This window comes from Mauremys mutica, chromosome 1, assembly GCF_020497125.1.
Source record: "Mauremys mutica isolate MM-2020 ecotype Southern chromosome 1, ASM2049712v1, whole genome shotgun sequence".
NCBI classification, from domain to species: domain Eukaryota; kingdom Metazoa; phylum Chordata; order Testudines; family Geoemydidae; genus Mauremys; species Mauremys mutica.
This window is the reverse complement of record NC_059072.1, coordinates 163,766,042-163,793,993: the sequence shown is the minus strand read 5'-3', so window position 1 is coordinate 163,793,993 and position 27,952 is coordinate 163,766,042. Positions and strand designations below refer to the sequence as shown.

The 27,952-nt window shown below is 44.3% G+C and overlaps 1 protein-coding gene across 1 annotated transcript; it reads right to left on the bottom strand.

Annotated features, from left to right (window-relative positions):
* Positions 1–220: 220 nt before the first annotated feature.
* On the bottom strand, positions 221–27,121 carry DPT (dermatopontin). The gene is made up of 4 exons (XM_045001843.1): positions 26,778–27,121; positions 19,937–20,062; positions 7,400–7,507; positions 221–1,689 (listed from the first exon to the last, which is right to left on the bottom strand). Exons 1-4 carry the CDS (start codon positions 27,074–27,076, stop codon positions 1,623–1,625), a joined length of 600 nt encoding a protein of 199 aa, XP_044857778.1. The 5' UTR covers positions 27,077–27,121; the 3' UTR covers positions 221–1,622.
* Positions 27,122–27,952: the final 831 nt, after the last annotated feature.

The window sequence follows — 27,952 nt, the reverse complement described above, 5'->3', positions numbered from 1 at the left end:
ACTCTCCATCTCTTCCAATGTCAGCTAAAATCTTCTCTCCCTTTCCTGTGCCTCTCAAATTTCATTTTCCCTCTGTTACTTATTATTTGGCCTAGTAACTGGCTAGAACAGAACCTCACTAATGATGGTGATGCAATCTGTGAATGACTGGGTTTTTGGCAGATTAGTGAGTTAAGTGAACAAGCAGGTTAAAAAAGACCCAGGCTACCACATTGCAAAATGTACTTAATTCATTTATTTGACAAGTGTTTTAATGATAACATTTCATAGTATGCTAGTAGATACCTAGTATAAGAGAGATGCTTGTGATGGGGTAACTGAATGATAGACTCCGTTCATGTCTGTGTTTCTCTTGATCTTAGAATCTTGAGTTTGGTGCATGTCTTCATTATGGGCCTGATCATCTGCCACTGAAGATGGTGAGAACTTTCTCTTTGATTTCATTTGGCAAAGGCTCAAACCCTAAACATGTGTGAAAAAGCCCATATTTGACCTTTCTGGCAGCAGTCATCAGAAGGTCGTCTGGCTGGACTGCAACTGTACAAGTATTCTTTTGGGCGACGCTCTTGAAATCTGATAGGCTCCTGGACTGCTGACTACATGGGGAAGGGAAAACGTACACTTGAAAGTGAACATTTCCAAACATCACTCTGAGGCTATGTCTACACTGAACTTGGAGGTTGTGACTGGAGCTGGTATGGGCACACTCACACCACCTTTAATCTAGCGAGCATGGCCAATCTAGAAGACGTAGCCGCATGGACTCTGATGTGGACTAGGAACATCCAGGATTCTGACCCTCTGATGGCCTGCACTGCTGTTGCTAAGCTCTATTTTTAGCTCGCTATCTAGATCAGAGCTAGCACCAGTATGTCTTCTCAAGCTGGGAATCATAGTCCCAGCTCTAAGTGTAGGTATACCCTAAGTCTAAAGGAGATTCAGGCTCCTAATATAAACAGATGAAGCTGCTATTTGCACTGGTGAATGATGTCAAACAGGAATAACTTCTTCTAATGCAAATAGTGGCTTTGCGTGTCAACGCAAAGGATTTGCACTAGTGCAGTTACACCAACGGCTGGAATTGTGGAAAATCCCCAATATGGACAATGCCAAGATCCTGGATATGTGAAATCTCTCTACAGAACAGTCTCAGTTATTAAACACTGGGAAGTGGGGAGAGACCAGTGGGGATGGTGTGCCAATTAGAAGGCATGAAAGAGTAATGAAGTGCACACGGGAGAGCTTCTACTGTATTTTAACCTTGTGTGCAGTGGTTCAGGGATGGGAGGCATTTGACATAAAGGCGCGATGCAAAATAATGTGTGAAGTGGATAAATACAAAAAGAAATAACTGCTAATAAAATGTTTGTATATCATAAGCGTTTTAGCTGTGAGATGCAGCCACACATAACGTTCAAGGGCGTCCTCCGAGGTTGAAGCTGCAATCATGTGACTAGGCTAAAAGGTGCCGTAGGCCGGTACTGTGGTTAACAGCTCCACAGGCAAAGGAGAAGAACTGTAACTTCAGCCGCCAGCTGGTGCTGCTTGATGCTGTCTTTGTGAGTTTAACTGCCCCTTTCCGCCCCGCCCCAGCTTCCCCACGCCTGGTATAGGCAGTAGGTCTAAAGGTTTTGAAACTGACAGTCAAAGTCTGTCATCCTGCAGATGATGAACTTCCACTGACGATCCCTGCGGGGGAAGAGAGACAAGAGATAGACATTAATGATGCGAGGGCAACCGCAGAGGACAAAATTATACAAATGAGAACAACTTTGCACTAAAGGTGCCTCCAGCTAGTGAACTCTGACTGTCTGCCACTAGCCCAATCAGTCTTCCTCCAAGTGTTACCTGCGTGTTGTTACATTACGGAAGGCAGCTGAATATTTCAGAAGATTAATAATGCCCTGCCCTGCCCCCTGACAAACTTAAGAGCATAAGGCCACTGAATTACCCATTAGAAGATATCAACTTTTGATCATGATCTATCTCCAGTAAGCTTCAAACCAGGGACTAGAGGAGAAAAGCCAGGCTGGTTATGATCAAAAGTCACTGGTCAGGCGATGAGTCACTCTGTAATCTGCGGTACATGAAATGGGTTGGTTGGCTTCAGCTGTCATATGGCACTGGGTAACTAAAGAATTCAGATGTAGAGTAAAATATTGGCAGATGGCAACTGTGATTTAAATTAGTAATGAGTGGCTCTCCAAAGTTTGGAGGTTTCCAGAAGCTCTGATACAGCTAATTGTCTGAGCTTGAGTCTGAACGCTGGGTTGGTAACATTGTGAGAGCTAGTCCAGGCGAAGGGGAGATTTCCTTCCCAGATCATGCACAGTGTCTGTCTTCTGCTGGCAGCCCCATACGGTGCATGCCTCTGTGCATTCAGGAAAGACAGGAGGTGCTGTAGAGAAGGGAAGACAGACACTGATCTCACATTTGCTGGGATGTGACTCGATTGACTTCAGCTGAGTTACTCTTGACTTACACTGGAGTACATGAGAGAAAAATTTTGCCCCCTGGACTCTATAAGTAAAAGTCCTTTCAGTTCAGTTTTAATTTACTGTACATATTATTATGGTAGTTTTCCACATTTGAATGGAGTGTTATTTAGAACAGTGTATCTCTCACATTAACCAGCAGGGTTTAATCTTTTTCTGACACTTTTGCCTGGCTAGCTAGTTTTGATTGTTGTTTGCTGACATGCATGTTGCCAAGGGCTAATATAACTTCAAACTTATTTTTAGATTCAGTTTAAGAAATCATCATCTGTGGTACATGCGTGCTGATCACAGATGTGTTACTCCTTTGGTCGCTTGGATACCCAGAGATACAGATACATCATGCTTCAACAAGGTTTTACAGATCAAAATTATGGTCTATTAAAGTAGCACCTGTTGTAATGGAGGCTCTAAGCTCAAAAGCTCAGATACAGTGACTTTGCCATTAAGAGACATTGTCAAGATAAAAATCAAGCACGTTTAAAAGAAATGTTCTTTACTTCGTGTATTAATAATACTGTCTGTGATATTAAAACAGAAAGAGTTTTGAAACATTAATTTAGACCTCAATCCATCAACCAAACTTAATTTTAAGCCCCATCAACTTTATTTGGGACTATTCAGGCACCGACTTTCAATTTTCTGGGTGGGTGCTCTGCCTCCTGCCCCCAGAGCCTCCTCCCCACCATCGAACAGTTGATCTGCGGATGGCTGGTGGGTGCTGCGCATTCACTATTTTTTTTTTACATGGGTGCTTCAGCCCCGGAGCGCCCACGGAATCGGCATCTATGATTCTGGGCTTACTTTGTATCCTTAATGCTGTTTGTTTAATCTCTTGCATTTCTGTTAGGGTATGTCTACCTTGCAAAAAAAAGGTGTGTTCTTAGCTCAGGTTAGCTAACTCAGGTTAAAGCAGCAGCGAGGACATAGCAACTTGGCTTCTAACTCAAGTCAGCCACTCAAATTCAATCCCAGGCTCCTGTAACCTGAGTTAAAGCTGAGTTTCTGTGTCTTAACCTGAGTTAAGAACATATCTGTTTTTGTAGTGTAGACATGCGCTTAATTAGGAAGCAAAGCTTTACTGGTCACTTTCACGCTGTGGTTCTCGTGTATCTAATTCTGTTGTATTTGGGTTTCCAACACTGCAGGGAAATATTTAAATCCTCAGATAACCTGTTTCCATTTAAATTAAAAATACAAAACCTAATGGGGAGCCTAAAACACCTGATAGTTTAGCTAATCTATCTGGGTAGTCAGTGTCTTCCTCGGCATTTCTATTGCACTTACCACACAGGTAGCTGTCTTTAATGGTGTCTTTAATGATGATTCTCATAGCAGTTAAGAGATTTCTCACTATTTAGTTCACTCAAGCAAAGACACAGAAGAACAGATGACAAAAATCTCTGTATACCAAATTATTGAATTTTGTATAAGGCACGCTCCAGAAAAGCTGTGGCTGGGAGTGACTTCTGTGTCCCACCACTTGCACTGCCAAAACCTGCTGGGTTCCCACACAGGCTGTAGTGGCAAAGGATTGCAGAGGAGGGCATGCTCCATGCATTTTAACATGAACACCCTACAGTATAATTAAGGCCCACTCCGTGGCTGCAGATTCCAAACCCGGATTTAGGGAGACCTGGACTAGTGGCACTTGGCCGAACAGCCTGGATTAGTCATTCTGGCAACTGGAGAGCTGGAAAAAACAGCAAGGTCTGTCTGTGTCCAGCTGCCTCCCTAAAGATTCCCAGGCTGTGTTACATTAGCCCTTTTTTTCTCTAAAATCCCCCACTGCTGCTATCATAGGTTCAGCTCCACCAGTGATAGTGCTGGTGGGACAGGGGGCTCCTGAATGTAGCTGGCATTTGAAGCACCATGTCATCGAACCCTGCTCAAAGGTGTTCCAACCAGCAGCCAGCGCCTTGTCTACACTACACTAGTGCTCCCACGGCTACTATCAATGGGGATAGCGGCAGTGGGAAATGCTAAAGGGAAAAACCTAGTGTAGCCATGACCTTGAAGTCTTGTCTTGTCTCTTCTCTCCCCCAAAGGAGACGAGGCACCTCTGATCCAACTGCCTGTCTCTTGCATCGGTTACTCCTGCCTCTGGTAGGAATAATTTGTGCTACAAGGTTGCCAGTAAGCAATCATCAGCCCCATGTAATTTTGTCAGAAACTATCATTTCTGGGACCATTAAAGCCTGGGAATTTATTATCATTTCTGCAAATCCACAACTCCCGTGGCATTGCGCTGACAACCTTGGCCAGGGGGAGTCCCTGGTTTGCTGCCAGGGAGCTGGGAAGGTCACTGTGGCCAAGGCAGCTCTTCTTTTCCTCCTACTGTAAATGTGGGTGGGCGGGAAAAGCGTTTGAATTCCTAATTCTCCTCTCTCCAGCCACTCTTGGCAACAGCTGGCTGCCTCCGTACACCCCAACTCATTATCTACAACGGTATCCCATAATGGTGGGTTAGCAAATTGGCTTGGTGTCGCTGCTAAAATATCCAGCAGTGAAATAGTTACCAGGGCACTGCATTGTTCTACGTTAGGTTCACATTTTGAAGGTTATCTCTGCAACCATGATGGCTAGAGAGAGAATTTATTTTAAGGTGAAGATTTGGAAGCACAATAATGCAGCAATTTCAAAAACAGACCAATGATATCCATTTGCATGCCTGTATAATCTCATTGTACACAGAGCCCTGCTCCTAAGGCGGTAACGAATGCTAATGATAAATAATGGCCTGGCATAATTAATACAAAGTAATTAACTCATTCTCTGGAAAGGAATCGGTCTTATATTTCATTACTCTTAATTCTCTGCGCCTGACTTTCCAGCATGCTTCAAACTACAGGGCCTGAAGCTGCTCACTTACGCCTTGTTTTATATCAGTGTCACTGTTGATTTCAGTGAAGTTATTCTGCATTTATGTTGTGTCAAAGGGGTGGAAGAATCAGGCCCAGTATAGGTAAAATTCTCTATTTTAAACCACTCCATATTGGGCCTTATGAAACACCACGGGTTCTACAGGCCGCTTTTGCAGACCCCCATCCAACTCCGCAGTAGATTAATAGGGTTTCCCTTTTCTGTGTGTCCTTCTGCCTGAAACTCAGCTTCTGATTCATCGAGCTGTTTGTGAATAGGTTCTTACGCTAATGCACCAGCTTGACCTAGGGTACAGAATAGTCACCAGTGTTTGGCCCAATCCATTTTTAAGTTATTGAAGGGGTGGGGCTAGTCAGTCACATTAAGATGTTGTGCCTTTGCTTTCTATATTCTGCACCATTAAGTTGGGGGGGATAGCTCAGTGGTTTGAGCATTAGATTCCTAAAGCCAGAGCTGTGAGTTCAATCCTTGAGGGGGCCATTTAGGGATTTAGCTGGGGACTGGGCCCCTTCTGAGCAGGGGGTTGGACTAGATGACCTCCTGAGGTCCCTTCTAAACCTGATATTCTATGAAATTACTAAGAACTCTCCCTGTGAGCATAACTCATATATTTATGCATCACCCTGAACAGTGGAGATGCACATACTGTCTGTCTTCTCTCATGAAGACTTTACTTTTGTTCCTTTCTGTTACTTTTATTTTTTAGACAAAGGGAAACAATTTTAGACTGAATATATAGTGTTGCTCTTTGCATATGGAAAAACCTGTAACTGAAATCCCCTCAAATTGTTAATGTCAGTTCCCGGAATGTCCACAAACACAGCCATTTTAGTCCCTGTCAAGGCTGATGGGTGTCCATTAAAGGGAGCTACCCTCCCCCCACTTCATTTATCACAGTCCCTTTTACATGACTGTAAATTATAAGAATTGGTTTCTGGCATGGGGAATAATCTGAAGTCATGTCTATAAGAATATGGAAATTACTGTACAGGGTCAGACCAATGATCTGTCCCTGCTGGCACACCGCTGAAAGGAGTTCCAACCAGCAGCCAGCCACCAGCACTAGGCTCTACTCACTGGGTCAGAGAAAATAATCATACAATCGCCATATATAAAAGCTGGGGGGTGGTGTTAAATTAGGACTGCTGTGAGGTTTCAGAGGGAATGAATCTACTGTTATGACGGGGTTTCGGGGGTGGGAGTGGAAGGGGAGTCCCAGTCCTCTTCTCCTTGTACCCCAGTGATAGCACCTAGCAACTGTCTACCTTAATCAAGCTAAAGATGGCAAAATGCCGTCTTCAGGGGCTCTGTGGCTATGGTAATTGATGCCAGCGTAAGGGGATTGAGGGCATTGTATCCTTCAGGACTTCACCCTGAAAGGGGCTTCTAATTTGTCAGGAAGCAGCATACATGTGATGTGGATCACCTGCGGCTGATACAGTGTGGCGCATGCAGACTGAGCATGCAAGTGAGCAGAAGGAGCAGTAGATGCGTCTCCACCTCGCCGCACACAGTTTGCAGCATTTGGCAGTCCTGTGTGGCCTGAGGCGCTCTACACGCCTGCTGTCTCCCCAGTTGCCTTCATGAAGGGTGGGCTGAAATGAGCACCTCTGTCCTTCCAGGAGTATGGGATAGTCAAGCTGGAATTTTAACGATCTGGATAATTTTATAAACAACAGTATCCAGAGGTAGGCCAGAGCCAAAACTCTAGATCCAAACACCAGTAAATCTGGGGGGAGCGCAGATCCACATGTGAACTTTTTGGCTGAGGCCCACGGCTAATAACGCTTGTAGCTATGCCTACTAATCAAATCTCATCTCAGGATAGGGGGGTAATTCCTCCCCTCCCCCATGTACAGCCCATAACATTTACCCAGGTGCATGATGGACTTACCCAGATGAGGGATAGTGCATTTGATGGACCATCGTCTGATCCAGTAGGGCAATCCTATATTCCAGATGGGGGGGAAATACCCATTTTTTCTCCCACTTCCAATAACACCACAAAGCAAAAAGCAAACCTGTCCACAGCAGAGAAAGTAGTAGTTGCTCCCCGGATGTAATGATCATAAGTGTACATCATCATGTCCATATCTTCTCCATAGTGTCCTGGCTGTTCTGTTGTCATACTTTGTCAAGGGAAAAGAAAACACAATTTACCTTTTGGAAGAAACGAGGAATGAAATAGAATTGACTGAATGCAGATCAAGTGCCAGAATCTTCACCTCTGTTTCTTTGAAAGTCTTTACTCTTTGAAAGTTCTTATCCATTGACAACATAATAATGCAGAGTCCTACACATAACATGGTTTTGTTTCTCTTGCATGCAATTTGTTCTTGGAATCCTTTGGGTAATTACAAAGAATTTAGCTTGTGTAGAGCAGGTCTGATTATTAAACATTGCCTTGCTCCCAGAGTAGCTGCTATCTGAACAAGAATGTAATGCCTGTCTATTTCTTCTGTTTCTGTTGCAAGTATTTTCACTCTCCTAGTATCAGTTTGTTTGGTTTACTACTGCAAAGTGTCCTAAATATTTCCAAGTCAAATAAATACAACCATGTCTCTATTTATGACTTATACGTATGAATATAACAGCTATTGTGTTCCTCTTTCTTCTCTTTCCTCCTGGTTTGTATTCAGGCTTTAAGAAAGAATGATCTGGATTAAATGTGTACAGTGTAATTTATCCAAGGACCTCAAAGTGCTTCTGCAAACATTAATTAAATAATAGTTACAAGCAACCCTCCTGGGGAGGAGGCAAGTAGTATTATTCCCATTTTACAGATGAATAAATAGAGGCACAGAGAGGGTAGGCAGCTTGCCCAAGGTCATCCATCAAGACTCTGGTGGAGGTTGGCAATGGAGACAAGAGGCTGGATTCATCACTGGGTTTATGCAGGTGTAAATTGAGTTATATCAACGTGAATCTGGAATAACATAGCGATGAATCAGGTTTCAGGAGGAAATTCTGTCCCCATCAAAGTCAATTGCAAAACTACCCCTGACTTTAATAGGAGCAGGACTTCACCCCAGGAGTTCTAACTCCCAGTTCCCTGATGTAGGCCCCAATCAGGGGCGGCTCTAGACATTTCGCCGCCCCAAGCACGGCGGCATGCCGCGGGGGGCGCTCTGCCGGTCGCCAGGCCCGCGGCTCCAGTGGAGCTCCCACAGGCATGCCTGCGGAGGGTCCACTGGTCCTGCGGCTCCACCGAAGTTGCGGGACCAGCGGACCCTCCACAGGCACGCCACCGAAGACTGCCTGCCTGCCACCCTCCCGGCGACCGGCAGAGCACCCCCCGCAGCATGCCACCCCAAGCACGCGCTTGGCGTGCTGGTGCCTGGAGCCGCCCCTGGCCCCAATTCAGCAAAGACCTTAAGGACATTCTTACACACACAAATAGCCCCCTCCCTATTCAGCAAAGCACTCAACTATGCGCTTGAAGCCTGTTAAAGTCAATGGGATTTAAGCACATCTTTGAATGTTCTGCTGACTAGGGGTAGTATTATTGGGATTACTTACATGTTAAAAATTAACCACATGCTTAAGTGTTTTGGTGAATCAGGGCCCTAACCTGTAACTATGGGAACTATCAGAAACTGAAAGAATATTTTCAGGCAAATGTATCTGATTTTTCAAAAAGATCATATTTACATATTATCTTAGGCTGCTTTATACCAGAACTGTTTCTGTGAAAATTCTCTGAAATTACCACCAATGGCTGTATGATTAAATGCATTTTACATTACTTTGTTTACCATACTATTGAGCTGTTTATTTTCTCTGTACATAGCAGATGTGACTTAATTACAGGTCATTTTCTGCTCTTGAAAATGAAAGGAAAAGACCACCCAGTGCAACATCACAGTTGGCAAAATATTATTCCCGGGCAAATGAAAATGAGAATCAGGTTAGAATTCTGATGCTGCTGTTTAAGACCTTAAAGGCATCAGGAGCTGATTCCTTTTTACCCCACAGGCATTCTTCTGCCACCTATCCCCTAACCGTACCCCAGCATCAAACAAATTAGTGATTGCAGCATGAGTGCAACACTGTCTGGTCTTATCTGAGAAGTGTGTGATGAGATCTGTGTAACAGCATCCGTGTCAGTGAGCTGGCGATCAACCCAGTCTCTGCGGTGCTGTGTTGTTAAGTGATGATCCACATACAACAACATTTCATCACTGATACAGGCAACTGCTGCAGACAACTGAACAGAACACCTGTCTGAAGGGAGAAATAACACAGCCAGGGGAATGGATGACACTGAGCTGGGTTTTCTGATAGAAGGAAGGAGACAGAGATGTCCTCTGTGGATGAGAGGATTTGGGCGATAGGCCTCAATCCAACTCCCGCTGAAGTCCCTGAAGAGATCTGGATCAGGCCCAGAGTCGTCTTCTTACTGTATGCACAATGTGCCTCAAGTGTTGGGTTGCCAGGCACCTGGTTTTCGATGAACGCCCGGTCAAAAAGTGACCTTAGCTGCACTGGTTAGCACTGCTGACCAGGCCGTTAAAACTCCAGTCGGTGACACAGTAGGGGTCCGGGGTTAAGGCAGACTCTTTGCCTGCCCTAGCTCTGTGTGGCTCCCGGAAGCGGCCACCACGTCCCTGCGGCCCTTATGTGCATGGGCAGCCAGGAAGGCTCCATGCGCTGTCTGAGCCCTGAGTGCCGGCTGAGCAGCTCCCATTGGCTGGGAACTGTGACCAATGGGAGCTGCAGGGTGGTGGCACACTGCAGGTGCAAGGGTAGCCACAGCGCACAGAGCTTCACTGATGCACCTAGCAGCCTCAGGGACCTGGTGGCTGTTTCCTGGGAGCTGCAGTAAGCGCCACCAGGACCCCACACCCCAACTCCCTGCCCCAGCCCGGAGCCCCCTCCTGAACCCCAAACCCCTCATCCTCAGCCCCACCCCAGAGCCTGCACCCCCAGCCAGAGCCCTCACCCCCCTCCCAATCCACAACCCCAACCCGGTGAAAGTGAGTGTGGGTAGGGGAGAGTGAGCAATGTCGGGAGGCAGGATGGAGTGAGCAGAGGCGGGGCCTCAGAAAATGGGCGGGGTGGGGGCGGGGTATGGGTGTTTGGTTTTGTACGATTAGAAATTAGCAATCCTACTCAGGTGACTAGGATTCATCGCCGAATTTGGTCCGCTGATTGGATCATTAGCTTCCCCAGCTTGGGCCAGGTACTGACAGGGAGTGCGACGTGAACACTGATCCATCCCAAATACAAGTGTGGCATACGTGGCAAAATCTCTTCTCAGTTGTCCCCAAATGAGATGGCAGCTTGTCTTAGACTATGTTTGTGATATGACTTGCGGTCCTCTAAACTGAGGCAAACTCAGTTGGAGTATTATTGTGATTGATAGCTGGCACTATATTATATCTGCTTTGGACACATTTGCCTTCACGCTCTTAAATATATATATATATCTAGAGCTTCTGTTTTTCAGGGTTTATTAATATCATTGGCAGGGAATTTTTAGCAATTTTTGAGTTTTAAGTAGATGTCCAAACATTGGGGATTTTTAGGGCTTTCTCTTTGAATGTACTGTAATAAGCAACGTATATCACATAAAATCATAAGAACGGCCATACTGGGTCAGACCAATGGTGCATCTAGCCCAGTATCCTGTCTTCCAAGAGAGAATGAACAGAACAGGGCAATTATTGAGTTATCCATCCTATGCCACCTCCTCCATACCCCTAATCATTTTTGTTGACCTCATCTGTACCTTTTCCAATTCTAATGTATCTTGCACCAGTGCTCTGCCTTGCACTGAGCGTCTCCTGGCCCATTATGGACCCTGGCAGTAGAGAATAGTCACGTGTAGCGTGCTCTGGCCTTGGCCCTGACACGTCCATTCCAACCTCCTAGCCTATCCATATGTTACTCGTTACAATAGTACATGCTGTAATAAGTAATCTCTCTGAAAGGTTCCAACAGAACTATGTTAAAGCACACGAGGGAACCTTTACTGCACACCAGTGAGGTTTACTCAGAGGAATTAATGCGCAACATCTTTGTGCCTCAGTTTCCTCATCAATAAAATGGGGACAATAATATTTACCTACCTCTCAGTGGAAGGTTATGAGACTAAATTGAGCAACATTTGGAAATGCTTTGAGATCATGGGATGGAAGTTGCTATAAAAGTCCAAACTATTTGTTAGTATTCTTACTGCTGTTCCCAGAAGATTTGCTTTCAAAATCACACCCTCACAGTCTGCATTCCTGCTCTGTGTAGCTAAGTTCTTAGATACCATCATTTCAGGATGGGGAGTTTGGTGTTTACTGGCTAAATACCCATTTTTTATTTTTTCTCTTTTTGTGTCAGGGGTGTTTTATCAGTATTTATTGGTTAAAACCAAAAATCAGAAGCCCTAAATATGTATTATTTTAAGCAACCTCAGAGACTTTGCCGCATGGGCAAATCAGCTTGACTATTTATGTTACTATCTTATCTAGGGCCTGATTTTCACTTACAGTAAGGACTCTTACAGGAAGCCACTCTAGCCGTATAAAGGAGCCCCTGAGTAGACGTAAACAGCTCCCTGAGGGTATCCCCATGCAGGAAGTCTCCCTGGTGTAGAGCTGGAATAAGAGTTCCCAGGCTCCGGCATAGGAGGTGGAATGGGCACATCAGGGGCAAGGCCACACCACACCACACAATAACTATTCTCTACACCCAGAGTCCATAACTGGCCATGGGAAGCTGAGTGAAAGACAGAACATCCCTGAGGCTGCTCTAACTTACACTATGGGCTAGGGAGGCCCTTGCACCACATCAGAATGTGGGGAGTGCAAAGGTCATCTAAAGCTACCTTTGCCCTTCCCCCTTCCACACTTCCTGCCCCAAATATGGGAATGGAGTAAATGAGAATCAAGCCCCTACCATCGATCCCATGAGTCTACCAAAACTAATGAGATGTAGGCTGGAGCCTTTGAGTTTTGCTTTATTATGAATACAAATACTCCTGATCCCCTTTTGTTCTGGAGAGGAATGTTATAAATAGGGCTAGGACAGCATGGTTCAAGTTCACTTAGGTCTTTGTGGGCTGTCTGTCTAATTCTATTCTCTTTGACGTTAGCTGTGCTCGTTTATGTAACTCTTCCCGTAAGCCTATATGTCTCAAGGTCAGCCTGATTGCATGTGATCCTTTAGAGAAAGATGCTAATAATTAATCCTATTGCTGGGCGGTGTGCTATTATCCTCCCTTTGACTTTCACCCCTTTTTGGAGTTTGGGAGCCAAAATATGGAGAGATCATGCTCTGCATATTACTACTGGTCCTTTTCAGTACCCAGGTCTTTCTCCCAGAAACAGAGATGTCATGTACATAAATGGCTAAAAATCTCTTAAACTGAGCTGACTGGCTTATGTAATAGATAATAGATATGGAGCCTTTCACCATTGGTAATAGATATGGAGCCTTTCACCATTGCTGGAGGTTGCTACTTCAAGTCCAGACCAGGCTGGTAGTGAATCTAAGTTATTACCATCTAAATGCTGTACAGTGGCCTATGTGGAATAACTCAGTGGTCTCAGTCCAGGAACAGGTGTCTGCATCACTGCTTCTTGGCAGCAGTCTCAGAAGCAAGGCCAAGGATATAAATGTGAACTACCATCTCCTTTTCAGTCAGTGTTGAGGCACATTAGCAGAGCAGAGCACACCCCTGGGGGTGAAACTTGAAAGTTCCACTGTCCTGGTTGTGCTTGTTGAGCTGATGGGGGGTGGAATCCATCTCCAGGACTGGGTTCGAATGTAGAAATGCACAAAAGAAAAGCAGGTGTCAGTTTGTGTGTGTGCGGAGCATGGCAGGAGTACATGAATATATATTTTGTAATGAATTTTCTCTTTGTCCTTCATGTTGGCACATAGATTTTTCCTAGAGTTTTGTTTGTTTGTTTTTGGTGTATCGTGACTTAAATTCTACAAGTCTTAGGGTGGGCCAGGATATGTGTTGCATAAAAAATGTGTTTAAAGGCTCTGCATCTTTAACAGGATTTTTATTTTAGTTTGGAAGGAGGATCTGTTCTTCCTGGGGAAGAATAAATGCATAAGAGGTTAATAATATAGGTAACGTTATTTTATTCAACCCAGGGAGAGGTCTGTAATAATAAACAGTAATTAGTAGCATGTCTCATCCACGATCTCAGAGCAATTTACCAAGGTGGGTCAGTAGCATTATGTCTATTTTACAGATGAGGAAACTGTGGCAGTGGAGGCCTGATTTTCAGAAGTACTGAGCACCCACAAACCCAGCAAAGTCAATGGGAGCTGCAGGTGCTCAGCATCTTTTGAAAATTAGGGCAAGAGAATTTAAATGACTCACCTAAACTCACACAGAGATTTCATGGCAGAGTCAGTTAATATAAGCAGGGAATATAAACAAGGGTCCTTTAAAATCCTTTGAAAAGCCCGCTCCTAAGGGACCAGAGGAGCTAGCAAACAGAAACGGCTAACGGGAGTTTTGTGAGGGAGTTTACAGAAGGGGAGTGTGAAGGGGGGCTAGATACACTTACCATTCCTTAAACTTCTTTAAACTTAAGCCAAAAAACACCCCCTGATAAAAACAAAACTTCAGCAAAGGAACTAACTTCAGGAGTAAAAAGAAAATGCAGGCAGAAGTGCAGCTACAGAGTGGGGGCTATCCTGTTTATTGCACCCAATGCAGCATGTATGATTACCTGCCCTATGGGCAGGTGGCGTATGTGTGCATTTGGTGCAAGGAGCGCAGGGCCCTCAGAGACCATGTACAGGCTTTGAAGAGCTGGGTGGCTGAGCTAGAGCAGCTAAGGGAGACAGAGAGGTACATAGATGAGACTTTCTGAGACACAGTAGAACAGTCCCCCGTCCCCAGTAGTGGCTGCATTGCTAACGATGCCTTATCTTGCTTGTAAATTTCAGATTTATTACACAACCATATGGCCAGTGAGATGAGAAGCTGCTCTTTAACCTGGTCTTTCCTCATCATCATGCTGCACTTCCTCCAATGGAGCCATGACCAAAAGTTGGGGCCTTCTATTCTATGAGGGCACATGAACTTTGACCTTATACCTGTGGTCCCTCAGGATACGCAGTGGCCCACAGGTGGCCATGTTGCTTCAGGTGCCGTTTGTTGTGTAAAGAATGTGGTTTCGCTAAGGGGAATTTTGTATTACCGGTGGTGATGGCTTCATGTGGCACGTTTGCAGCACATGGGAGTTAATTGTTTGTTTAATCACACTTTTGGGAACGATGGGTATCCCCTCCTAGCAAGCAGGCTGTGTTGAAAAGCGAAGGGAGGGCTCCTTTTAGTAATGCTTTGGGAGAGGCTCTAGCCTAGCCCATGGTTTTAGTAGAGCTCCAAGAGAGGAATGCTGCTAAGGATTCAAGAGCTACAAGGCGTCTGGAGCTGCTGCAAAGGCAGTGAGCCTTTTACAGGGGCAGCATGGTTGGGACACTGGACTGGGCATCAGGAGTCCTAGGCTGTATCCCCAGTTCTGCTGGGTGGCTGGAGACAAATCACTTCACCTCTCCTTCTTAGTTAGACTATAAATTCTTTGGTGCAGGAACCATGTCTTATCATGTGCATGCACAGTGTCTAACACAATGTGCCACAATCTCAGCTGAAGGCCTGTAGATGCTGGCATGATGCAAATCTCTGTGTGATCTGGGAGCTGCTGTCCATTCTGCAAAGGGGAAGGACTGAAATAGTGTTAGGTAGTTTTTCAACATTAAATGAATTAGGATCTCTTGCAAGGTGGCTAACTGATAGCCATGGAGACTGAATTCGTCGGGTTGTGTTCCCTGGGGTATATTTCAGCAACAAAACTTCACTTTTGCCTTAAAACGACCACATTCAACCAGAAGGTATTGAGAGTGTAAATGTGGGTTTCCAATTCTGCAGTTACTTTTTTGCCTCTGTAACTGCACTGCTCATAATCTCAGAGGTGCCAGTTGAAGCTCCCATGGATTATAATATGGTTTTGATGGCATCTTGGGTAAAGGAAACAGACACTTCCTTTAGGTCCAATAAACTGTAAACACTTGGAAAATGGTGTAGTTGCCTGGACAATCTAACTGAGAGAGAAAGCAGCCACAGCGCAAGCCAGACCTTCTGGCACTCAACAATGCTGGTTGTTTGGAGAAGGGAAACAATCATAAACAGTCTGTGCAGACTTTCGGCTGCTCCGGTGACATGTGTTTGCTTTTGAGAGCATCAAGTCAAGCTTTTCACTTCCCCTACGAAAAGAAAAATATGAGGTCTAATGGGGTTATTTAGTAATGACGTGTCCACATCTGCAAGGAATTTGTTGCCTTTCCAATTAAATTAGATTTGGTTCCTTCCAGAGAGATGGCGGACACCTGGTCTCCCACCACCAGAAGTATTTTACTTGTGTAGCATTTCCCCGGGCAGGTAAAGTATTGCGTTTTTTCCCTCTCCTGTAATTCATTTAACAATCTTTGGTATGGCAGAAATCTATGGAATTCAAGAACAAGGCTTATCATGGTAGGAAAAAAACAAGAACTCCCAAAAAACATCAAGTTCAAAAATCTGAGACTGGAACAGGCTACTGTTGTAGCTTGCAAAGGGGTGCGTATAGAGTATTTCCCTGGGAGTTAGTGCTGAGAACATATATTCAATGTTAAGCATGTGCTTAAGTCCACCCCTGTTCAGCAAAGCACTTAAGCATTGGTCTTAGTTATATAATGGTGCCTTTAAAAAGTATTCTAATAAGTAGTATATATAATCCAAAGAAGTGAAAGGTAAATGAACTTTATGTTTAGGCTGAGAAGTTGAAAAGATTCTAACAAGTTGTATGCTGGCCCGCTGTATATTGGGAAGACTCTGTCTCTTAGGAAGGAACGTCTCATTTCATGAGGAGCATTGGAGTAAGATAATTGAGCCTTCAGGTGAAATACATGTGCAATCTAAAGTGAAACCCAAAATCTAAGAGATAGATATATTGCTTATAGATTTGCAAGAGAAGATGCAGAAACGGGCATGAAAACATTTTGAGTGGGAAAGCGAGTCAGACAAATGTGATACGAAAATCTTAATTCTCAAACTACTCTGTGAATCTCTGGCTCCTATCAGTTTTCCTTAGCAATCTCCCTACACTCAGATACCACAGTGATGGGCTTGTTTTGATTTAGATGAGAGTAGATCAGGGATTCGCAAACATTTTGGTAGTGTGAAGCACATTTTCTTGTGGCTCACACATTGTCCATGGGGCAACTACAGTAACTGCATACATGGAAAAGTAATATTAGGAAAATATGCCTGTATTGGTCCAGGCCTTTTAATGTAATTGAGCAGCTGGAAGCAAGAAGGAGAAGCCAGCACCATGTGAACAGCTAGTTCTCCACAGACAACCAGAAATTGTTCCACAGACTAGGCCACAGTCTGGGAGCCTCTGACAGAGAGAGGGAGAGAGGTGTGGGGGGAGAGAGAGGGAGAGAGGTTATCAGAATTGGACAGGTATTGAAATAAATAATTAATCTTGCATTATCATTATTATTACCTAAGTAGCTCCAACAGTGGATGTGATGCTTCATGGATAATTCAAAGGACATGGTCCCTGCATCTAAATAGACCATGTATAGCTAATAGCTGGTGGATGAGAAGTAAAGGAAAAACAAGTGCTGAGCAGTGAAGTTTAGCAGTCTTGTTAGTTTCATATTTTCTGTTGGAATCACAGAGTGCAAGACCAGAATGGGTCATGTGAGGGGGTACACCTGCCCTGCACTGGGCAAGAAGAGGTTAAGCCTACGCTATGGGCTGACAAAGCCAGGCCCCCTCTCCCCTGCCGGGCATGCTCTAACTGGAACCACATTATAAAAGGGAGCAGCCCAGCTCAGTCTGCTCTGACCGCCGAGAAGAAAATATGTGTTGCGAGTTCCTGTCCAGGAACTGTCAGAGCCCCAGACTGTAGAGGCCAGGCATGCCAAGACCTAGGAGAATACCTGGCTAGCCATGGGAGCCCATGAGAAGGAGTCGTCAGGAGCTGCGCCAGCCAAGTGCCCCAGAGAACCAGAGGGCCTGCAGACTCTGGAGCAGACATTGATCCGGTTGTGGAACCGGGAACACAGTCAGTGTGTTTTGGACAGATCCCTGCTGACCCAGTGGCGGATACTCTCGCTGCTGATAGGGCCCTGGTGGAGTAGGGATGGCCAGGGTCCACCTGCCCAAGCTGCCAACCCAACCATGGGTGGTGGCCCACCTCGCTTTTTGGCCATTAGGCTGTGCTGCCCTGCACCAAAGCATGGGCCCACTGACTCTTGCCATTAGGCCCTACCACCCTGCACAGGAGGACAGCCCTCTCAACTCTGGCCACTAGGACACACTGTCCTGCATGGAAAGGCACCCCAATTAACTTGACTGCAGGGCCATAACTTCCCCCAAAGGGGTGACGGGGTATACCTGCGTAGCAACAGGCCACCAGATCATGACCTCCTGTATAGCACAGGCCACTAAACCCCACCTAGCCACCCCCACACCAAGCCAACAACCAGAATTAGACCTAAGTATTACAGCTCTCGGGAGACTAAACTATTGTGTGCTACAGGCAGAGTACAGGAGGTATCGAAGTACATCAATGTCCAAGGCCCTTGCAGTGGTTCAGTAGGGTTCTTCTACTACTATATCTTGTATCTGTCTGGCTAACACTACTTTGAGGGGAGGACTAGGGGTTGTAGGCCACTTGGAAGAAACACATTTTAAGGAGGGACTTTAAGGAGGAGAGTGTCAGTGGGCATCACACACTGGGCCAGGGAGGGGTTCCAGGCTGAGGGAGCCACATGGGAAATGGCACAGGACTGGAAGAAGGACATGAAAGCAGGAGGTTAGACATGTAGCTTGAACAGAGCAAACTGGACCCTGGAGTGAGTGACCAGAGATGAGAGCACAGAGTCAAGCAGAAGTTAGACAGTGCAGAGCTGATTTTATAATGTCCCTAACCCCCTGGAGGATCCTAAAGACCTTTAACAAACTGTGGGCAAAATCTTGTCAGATCTGCCCAGTGGATCTCCACTGTTGTGTCCTGCTCTGTTTAGATGAATGGATCTCTAACCCAGTCACTGGGGAATCTGAGCACAGAGAGTAGAACAGAGGGCCCAAGATTTGTTGCATGGATCTGCAAGCAGGATTTAACCCTGCTTATGGAGGAAGCACTTCACCCTCCTTAAAATGCTTCCACTTCTGTGTTGGAATATCGCTGCTCTTTAACAATGCAACAAACACTACACAACAGCTGACGACAAGAAATGGAGAATGCCATGTCTTTTTGAAACAGATGGGCAGTCTTCAGGCTTGCGTATAGTGTAGGAGAGAACCACACGACATGATGAACCCAAGACTATTATTTTAGATCTTGTGCTAATCTGCCTTCAGATTTTCAGGGCATAGCCAAGTGGTAATACCAAGACTGAACAAGAGTGATTTGACTATATATATATATATATATATATAGTAAAGACTATATATATATATATACGAATGATTTTAACTGTTTCATTGAAACACACACGCAAATTCCTGCCTCACAAGAGATGGAGACTTTAAAATCTGCCTAAAAATGAGATCCAAACAAAGTCTCCCTCACATGCTGGAGACTTGGCCGGTCTGTCAGTACAATTTGCAAATGCGGAGCATCTGCAGACCACATAAAGTGGGAAAATCACAGAGGGGCATTTACAGATTTTGCTATAGCTCCTTTTACTTAGGCTTTAAAAAATGCAGTTTCTTTCCCTCCTGGCTGTAAGGAGATTGGATTCTGAAAATTAATGCACTGCTGTTGCATTTGGTTGGTAGCCAGCCAGCCAAACAATAAGGCCTGCAGGCATGTGAACATCTCACATGCATCTCAATGAAGAATGCACTTCAAAAACTAGTTCTGATCACAAAGCTATAAGCACATTGTTTCCTTAAAAATGTGTAAGAGAATTATTTAGTGTGCCAGTGAAAAAAATGCTGGATTAACAACCATGGAGACTGAAGTCCCCTGTTTCACCTCAGAGCAGGCAGGAGCAATGCAAGCTTGCCTTCTAATATCCTGCTAATAAACTTTCTCCTTGATTTAGAAGGACCACATCTAGGGCAGCAGAGGAGCTCAGTACCCATGGCCCAGTTAGTCCTTAGCCTCCCTGATGAGACTGCCAACAAGGAGACCAACAAGTGCCAACTGTGATGATCTTTTCTGAGATGCAGACATCTCTTCACCAGGCCTTGGACTATGATCACTAATTCATTTCCACAGAGGCCCCCAAACAGCCTATGTACTACAAAAAAATTGGAGAATGATTTGTGTGAGATGACTAGAGGTGAAAAGTTCCCTACTCTGTTCCCAAATCCCCTAAGCCAGGCAACCGCCAGGTGATACTGCTTGGCCAGAACAGAAATATACATGCTTCACCTCAGTACACAGGACTAACTTCTTCTCAATGCATAAGACAATAGGGCACTGAACTTCTCAGGCCCAATGGTCAGTTATGCTACATTGGGAGGATAACAATTCTGAACACTTTGCAGCAAGAACTGAGTAGATTTGGGCTGTAGTAAATCTTGTGGAACTCACCTACAGGAGTATGGGCATCTCCGGCTGTAGCGGCAGCAGTAAAATTGCCACTCCCGATCAAGCACAGATGGAAAATACTGGCTCTGGAACCCTGCCACTAGTCCATTATTTGAACAGGTCTGATACCTGAGAAAAGGGAGGGAAAAATAAAACACATTATTAAGTATTATTTTAAAGAAGAAAGCAGCACTTATATAGCAATTTACATCTTCAAAGCACTGGGCAAGGAAATGATACAGTGTTGCCAACCCCAAATATTCAAAAATCATGAATTGGGCAAAGATTGGCTTTAAAATGTTATATTAACACTTCTTTTTCTTTGCCCTCTGGTATTTGAGCATTTAGGGTTCACTAGGGTCACATTTTCAAGCTTTTCTCTGCAATCCTGTGAGCTAGAAACTGATTTGATGAAAATGAAAGTTGAGTTTCTCATGTAATCACCTGAATCCAGGAGCTGGGGCTTTAATAAAAACATCAAATACTGTGGGATAAAGTCCCAAGAGTTGGTAACAGCATTACAATATTATTTTGTACTTGGGGAAACGGAGACATTCTTTGGAGGCAGATTAAAAGACTTGCCCAAGGTTTTGAATTTGGATTTGCAAAATGAAATGCTTGCTAAATTTACTGAACCACTAGGCTAAAAGTTATGAGGGAGGTCCTCCACCAACAACCTGGGGTTACAAAAAACTCAGTTTTCCTTCTAGGGCAAATAATGCCTGAAAAGCCTATGGTATGATACCACCACAAAGCTCTCTCTTCAGAGCTTTGCTAATGAAACATCAAGCACAATATTTTCCCAGGAAAAAAAAGGACTGTCCTAGGTAATTTTGTTTTCCTGTAAAACTCTTTCCTGCAGTGGCGCTGCACAAAGATCTATTATTTTTAATATTCCATGCAAAATTTCCTCCAAGTGCAGCAGCAAGACAGAAGTGCGTGCCCGCTGGTTTTGCTGATGGCGTCCTTGTTTTACAGAATGCCATTACCTGAGCGATACAGCCCAACATCATTCTTTATCAGCCCATTAAGGACAAGAAGGGAAGGGTAAGTGCTTGAGGCAAAGCTGAAAGCAGTTAAAGCACTTCAGCTCAGGCCAAGGGAGGCTCTCACAATGTCCAGCTCCACTGAGGTCATGCAACTTCCTGTCATCTGCTTCTGCCAGGGCTGCAGGAAACTCCACCATCCATTTACTCCAGGGCCTTAGGAATCCTGTCACCCACTTCCCTGTGGCCATAGGCAACCCTGCTGTCCAATCTGGCTCATGCCACTAGCAACCCTGTTTCCCTCACACGAGTCACTGGCAGTGACCCATTCCTCTCCCACACAACCTCTCTGTCCTTGCAGGAGGCTAGCTCCTCTTCCCCAGGGTCTCACTTCTTCTTGAGGTTGACTGGTGAGGACTATACACCAACCTAAGCAGCCCTGCTTCCATTTCCATCTATGCACTAGATTCAATACAGTGGATCTGTGTAAAAATGCACCCTGCTGTCCCTTTAAAATAAACCTACAACTGCAAGGAAAACCAGCTTGTTTATGGCAGCTAGCACAAATGGGAACATGTGGAAAGGGCAGTCTAAAAAGCAGTCAGCCTGATTCCTAGGTTTGTGTAATGCTTTCCCAGTGTTGGTCATAGAGTCTGCACAAGAACAGTCCTCCACAAATGTACTGGGCTGTGTTTCCAACATGTGAACAGGTAACTCCCACACACATTTGCTTCCTTAGCCCATGATGTAATCTGTGTCCCAGGGTTGTGTGTGTGTGTGTGTGTGAGAGAGAGAGAGAGAGAGAGGGAAAGAATGATTCAGAGACTGCAGAATCTGTTTTCCTCACTTCCAGCAAAGCACTTTCTCAGAATCCTAGCCAAGGAAAAGAGACAATAAATTTACATTAAGCCGCACTTTGTTAGAAAAGTTTATACATTGTGTCTGAAAAATAAACAGTTTGTTGAGGGTAGGGCACAGCATTAGTCTATCTAATATGAAGAGGGCCTGGGGGATGAAGACCTCATAAAGCAGGGGTGGCCAACCTGTGGTTCTGAAGCCACATGCGGCTCTTCAGAAGTTAATATGCGACTCTTGTATAGGACCGACTCCAGGGCTGGAGCTACAGGCGCCAATTTTCCAATGTGCTGGGGGAGGACGGGGGGCTCACTGCTCAACCTCTGGCTCTGCCATAGGCCCTGCCCCCACTCCACCCCTTCCGGCCCCCTCCCCTGAGCCTGCCATGCCCTCGCTCGGCCCCCTCCCTCCCAGCTCCCTGCACACCACAAAACAGCTGATCAGGAGGTGCGGGGAGGGATGAGGAGGTGCTGATCAGCGGTGGCAGCCGATGGGCAGGAGGCGCAAGGGGCGGGGGAGCTGATGGGGGGCTGCTGACGTATTACTGTGTCTCTTTGGTAATGTACATTGATAAATTCTGGCTCCTTCTCTGGCTCAGGTTGGCCACCCCTGTCATAAAGGGACATCCTTTTTTGGACAAGAGTTGTTTGTTTGGTTATTTAATCCCTTCCATTTGGTGCAATTTGGTTCATTCCATCCACAGTTGTTCTTCCTAAATATATATTTTTAAATCGTCTCTGGCATAGATAATTGAGCAGCGGCCACAGAAGAAATGAACTTCACCAGAGGCAGAGAAATCACCCAAACTCTCCCTTCATTCGGGTGGAAAAGTTTGAAACTGAACTCCCAGGCCCCCTCCATTGTAAAGGGAATGGGATAGACATCCATTACCCTTCCTTGGCTTACACATCCCTGTTCAAAACGGGTCACTGTGGAGCTGCCACAACGAAGCCATCATTACCAGGGCTTATCTTATAAATTATTAGAAACTGACACTGTCCCCCAGACCTCTCACTGTTCCAATCCCCCGCCACTGCTTACCCACCAGTCATTAAGGGCCAGATTCTGCTGCCCTAACATTGAGTAGTATCTTGTTCCCCACACAGTCTCCGAGAAGCCAGTGGAGACACTTGTGAAGAAAGGGTGCTACTCAGCGTGACTAAAGGTGTCAGAATCTCTCCCTTCAAAAATAGGCCCCCATTCAGCAAAGTCCTTAAACATGTGCTTAACTTTAAACACATTCATAGATTCAAAGGTCAGAAGGGACCATTAGATCATCCAGTCTGACCTCTTATATATCACAGGCCGCAGAATTTCATCCAGTTACTCACGTGCTTATGTCTGGCCCCATTCAGCAACGTGTTTAAGCCCATCTCTATTCATCTGAGCGCGTAATATATACCTAACTTTAAGCACATGCTTATGCTCATCCCCTAATCAGCAAAGCACTTAAAGTTAAGCCTGTACTTAAGTGAACCCATGCTGAATCAGGGTCATAACGGTGAAAAGTCATAATATTTCTTCCTCTCTGAGCTTTACATCCCCACTCCATTTTCTCTCTCATGTGTTTTTTCAAAAGACTGTCTCTTGGGTTCATTTCTGCTTTGAAATCTGCACAACGTACAGAGATGGTAATTACTTAAAAAAACACAACTAGACAATACCGAGTTATTGGTCAAAGGTCTCTTTTTGGTGTGTCAACCAGAATGGGGTTTCTGATGCATGTTTTAGACAAGATAGCCAGCAACTGGAGAGAATTCAAAGGAGAGCAGCAAAATTGATCAAAGGTTGATTAAAGAGCTGGGAAAATTAGACCTCTAAGGAAAAGTTAAGCAAATGGAGAACATGTTCAGGCTGAAAGCAAAGAGACAGAGAGAGGGCATGGTAACTGTGACAGATATTGCAACTGCACATTAATATCTGTGGGGACCATGTTGTATTACCTTTATGTATCACCGTGAGGCAGGGATTGTGTGCCACTCTGGGGGGCAAGGTGTGGGGAGGGGCGGGTTATCACAGCTCCTCCAGAACCAAAAACAGTGAGGGGTGATTAGTAAACACCTCCAGAGAAGTACCAACCATGGGTAGGCCTGCATATACTGGTTCAAACTGGGTTTTCCAGAGACCAACAGACAAAGAGAGGGCTTTTGGCATAAAAAGGCTGCATTTAAACTGACTCGGGGCTTTCCTTCGAATCTAGCAAATGGGCAGGACCTTCTCTCTAAGGGCCCCAAACCTTGCAGAAGAATTGGAAAGACTTTGGGAAGACTGATGGGTGACCTCTGGTAAGCTTTTAGCATTTGCATAGGAATTTTTACTGTTTTGATCTGTTTTCTCTGTGATGCTTTTACTCTAAGAATAAATATGCTTGCTTAGAAAGAGCTGTGTGGTAATGTGTAACAGTTTGAAAAACACTGTTCATAGCCTTTGGCAAGAAAGCAGTGCACAGATGCTGGCCTTTAGGCAGACTGGCTTGCTTGAGATATCTCAGTACAAGGCAGGGAGCTCTGCAGCCTTAAAACCCCTGCTCCGAAGGGAAAGAGACGTGGGTCTCTGCCCAAGAGAGGTGATGACTGGGAGCCAGAAACCTGAAGTGGTGGCCTCAAAGGACCACAGAGGGGAATACATGTATAGTTACCCTGAAACTGTGACAACAACCACCTGCTAATATGCTAAAGGGATGTCATGCAGACAACAATACATTTATTCTCATTAGTCACTGAAGGCAGGACAAGAAGTAACAGGCATCAACTGCATCAGGGAAAATGTAGATTAAATATTAGGAAGAATTTTGCAGCTTTATGTTTGTGAATGGAGCAGGCTGCCAATGGAGGCTGTGGAATCTCTGTTGTTGGTGATATGCCAAGTGAGGCCAGACACCCATCAGTCAGGGATGATGTAAGGATAATAAAATCCATCTCACCACAATGAGAAATGGGTTAGATAATCCAGCAGAGATCTTTGCCAACTGAAGTTCATCTAATTTGTCCCTCACAAGCAGAACTGATCAATCAGGAGTCCAAAAGGGACACAGAGATGGCCAGAAAGAGACTCACTGTACTACAGATTAACTACAGATTATTATTCATATTTGTGTTCCTACACAGTTCCTGAATGGAAGTATTTTCAGAATACTGTCAGGCACACAAATACCACAGTGATGAGCTTGATAGAGAGCTGGAAAAGAGAGGCAGATAGATAAATTAAGAGAAGACAGAAGGATTGGATTTTCAAAAGCCCTAAGAAAGTGACATAGGAGCACAAGTCCCAAGGACTTTCACTGGTCACTTAGGTGCTTTTGAAAATCCCACCTGAATTAGATCCATATAGGAAAAGAGAAAATGCTCAATATAGAGATAAGATAAATAGAACAGACAGATAAAAGAGTTAGACAGGACAGGTTAGTTAAGAGAGTAACATCCAAAATAGATAAGGCCGACAGAAAAGACAGTTAAATAAAATATCCAAGATAAATAAATGCTGGAGAGATAAGATAGGTAAACACAGAAAAAGAGAGAGAGAAATATCTAAGATAGGTATTTGATAGAAAAAAAGAGAGGAGAGAGAGAAAAGAAAGAGAAGAGAAAGAACGTGCAAGAGACAAGGTAGAAAGATCTAAGAGATGAGAAAGAAATAAGGCATAGATGACATGCAGAGGATATAGACTTCCTAGGTACATATAGTTCTGATGATGAATGTTTCTAGAGGGTTCCGATGGCATAAGAAAACATTTTGTATAGAATTACACAATATCCTGATTGTGAGAAATGACTTTAGCAATTACTGTCAAGGGTTGTTTGAGAAGAAAAAAAGTTTTCTTTATTTTTAAACAATAGAAAGAACTCTTTCAAAATTATTATGCAATAAATGCAAATTGCATCAAAGTATGAAAAGGACTGCATAATACATTACCAGAATGATCTAAATCTCTTGCTTATCTTCACATCTCTATCTCCTTCCTACCCCTCCCTTTTTCTTTTCAGTCTTATTCCAAAGTGAGCATAAAGAGTCAATTTTTTTCTTAGCAATTGCATCAGCCATAGGAACTTATCACAGGGTGAACTGAGGAGCATGAATCATTCAGAACACGACTCAAACCCCTTGAAAATCAAGGCTTTCACATTTCATTTTGAATTTTTGAAAAATTTCCTGTTTCATGCAAAATCTGAAAAAGTTTGTGTTCTTTACTGAATTTTTTGGAGCCAATCTAAAATGTGTGAATTTTTTGAACTGAATCCATGAACATTTTCAACATGTGTCTGTTTTCCTTTTCATGAAAACATCATGAGAAAATGAAATTTGGGGAACATGTAATGCCCCAGAATGAAATGCCATATATCATCCCATGAAACTTTGCCATCCCCCGCCTAAAATCTGATCATTTCTGTCAAGTCCTTTTCAGAAGCAGAGTAGCATATATGCATGTTAAATATGAATTACAGCTGATCATATTAGGCTTTCCCATATAATTAATATTCACTGTCATCATCATAGATTAGCATGCATTTTGGGCCCCTGTAATACCGATGTGAGTAGTAAACAGTCCCATACTGGGCACAAGCCAAAGTCTTCAGCAACAGAAAGATATAGAGAAAAAACAACGCTATGCTGGGAAGGAGCTTTTTCTAATGATTAGGGTTGGAGATTGGTAGTCAGGAATTTTGGGTTCTGTTCCCAGCTCGGTCACTGTTTCCTCGTTTAGCCCTGGGCAAGTCACAGACCCTCTCTGTGCCTCACTTTCCCCATCTGTAAAATCAGCAGCAACAATACCGAGCTGCCGCAGAGGAGCATTGGACTCCTCCAGTGGGAAAGTGCTATAGAAGTGTAACATAGGATCATTATCACATCAGTATGCATCATTACTAATATGACTAAGACAGTCATTTGTAATGGCTAAGCAGATAATGAATGTGCACTTGTACTATCACTACTGTGCTAATATGCACCCTCCAACTTTGAGCATTGCAGTTTCTCTTTCAAAAGATAGTTTAACAGTATCCTACCATTGCATTCCAGCTCTGTTGATCTCTTCCCACCAGCATTCTGTTGGTTCCCCAAGACTCTGGGGCGTAGGCATGCATGCATAGTTCCACAGTCTGTCAGAGCCTTCCTTCTTGCTGAAAGTGCTCCTTACTGCCACTATCACCTGGCCATGGGGGCACTGGAAGTTGAAGCCCTGACGATACACATTGACCCACCCATCATTACCCCCGTAGTCATAGTGTTGATAGTTATAATCCCCATACTGGCCCCAAGCCACTGTCACCAGTGGCAGGAACACACAGAGAATAACAAGGTCCATGTTGAATATGTTTCTGGCTTAGAAATGCCCCACTGGTTTGTTGTGCTGGCCCTTTTATATTGCCTCTAACATGTGGCTTCCAGATGTTTCATATCTAGATCCAAGTGCAATGTGTCATTGTTTAGCAAAAGTTCTCTGACCTAAAATATTGGCTACAGACACTTGCAATTACTCTTAAGGTGGAACTCTGCAAGAATAGTAGTGCTTAGGAGCATAGGAACTGGGGTTTCCCAGGAGTGTGAACCTTCTCCAATCCCTTACTGTAAAACTACTATCTATAAAGGCTGTATATAAACATCACACATAGATAATACATAAGCTTCAGCAACCCATTGTGCAATAGTTAAGGTTGAAAAACAGTTTCATTTGAAATTCAAGCTCTATTACACATGGGCAGAACTTGGTGAAGTGTTGATCTTTAGGTTGCAATTTTCCATTCTTGGCATTTGTCTATCTTTTTCATCTTGAACAAAAATGGTTCTATTACACCACTGCCTCGATATAACGCCACCCGATATAATACAAATTTGGATATAACACGGTAAAGCAGTGCTCCAGGGGAGCGGGGCTGTGCACTCCGGTGGATCAAAGCAAGTTCAATATAATGTGGTTTCACCTATAACGCGGTAAGATTTTTTGGCTCCCGAGGACAGCGCTATATAGAGGTAGAGGTGTATTTTTGAGTGAGAAGAGAATGGGGAAAAATATACTTTTCCCATTATAAACATATCTTTTAGACTTTTTGGAGCCCAAATGACTGACAGTTGATTGTCCTGATCTAGCATTGGAATGGCCCTCACTGAGGAGCAGAGCACAAGCTGTTTCAAGAGGAAAGTGATTTTGCTATGACTGAATTAAGAGCATTTGAAAATGATA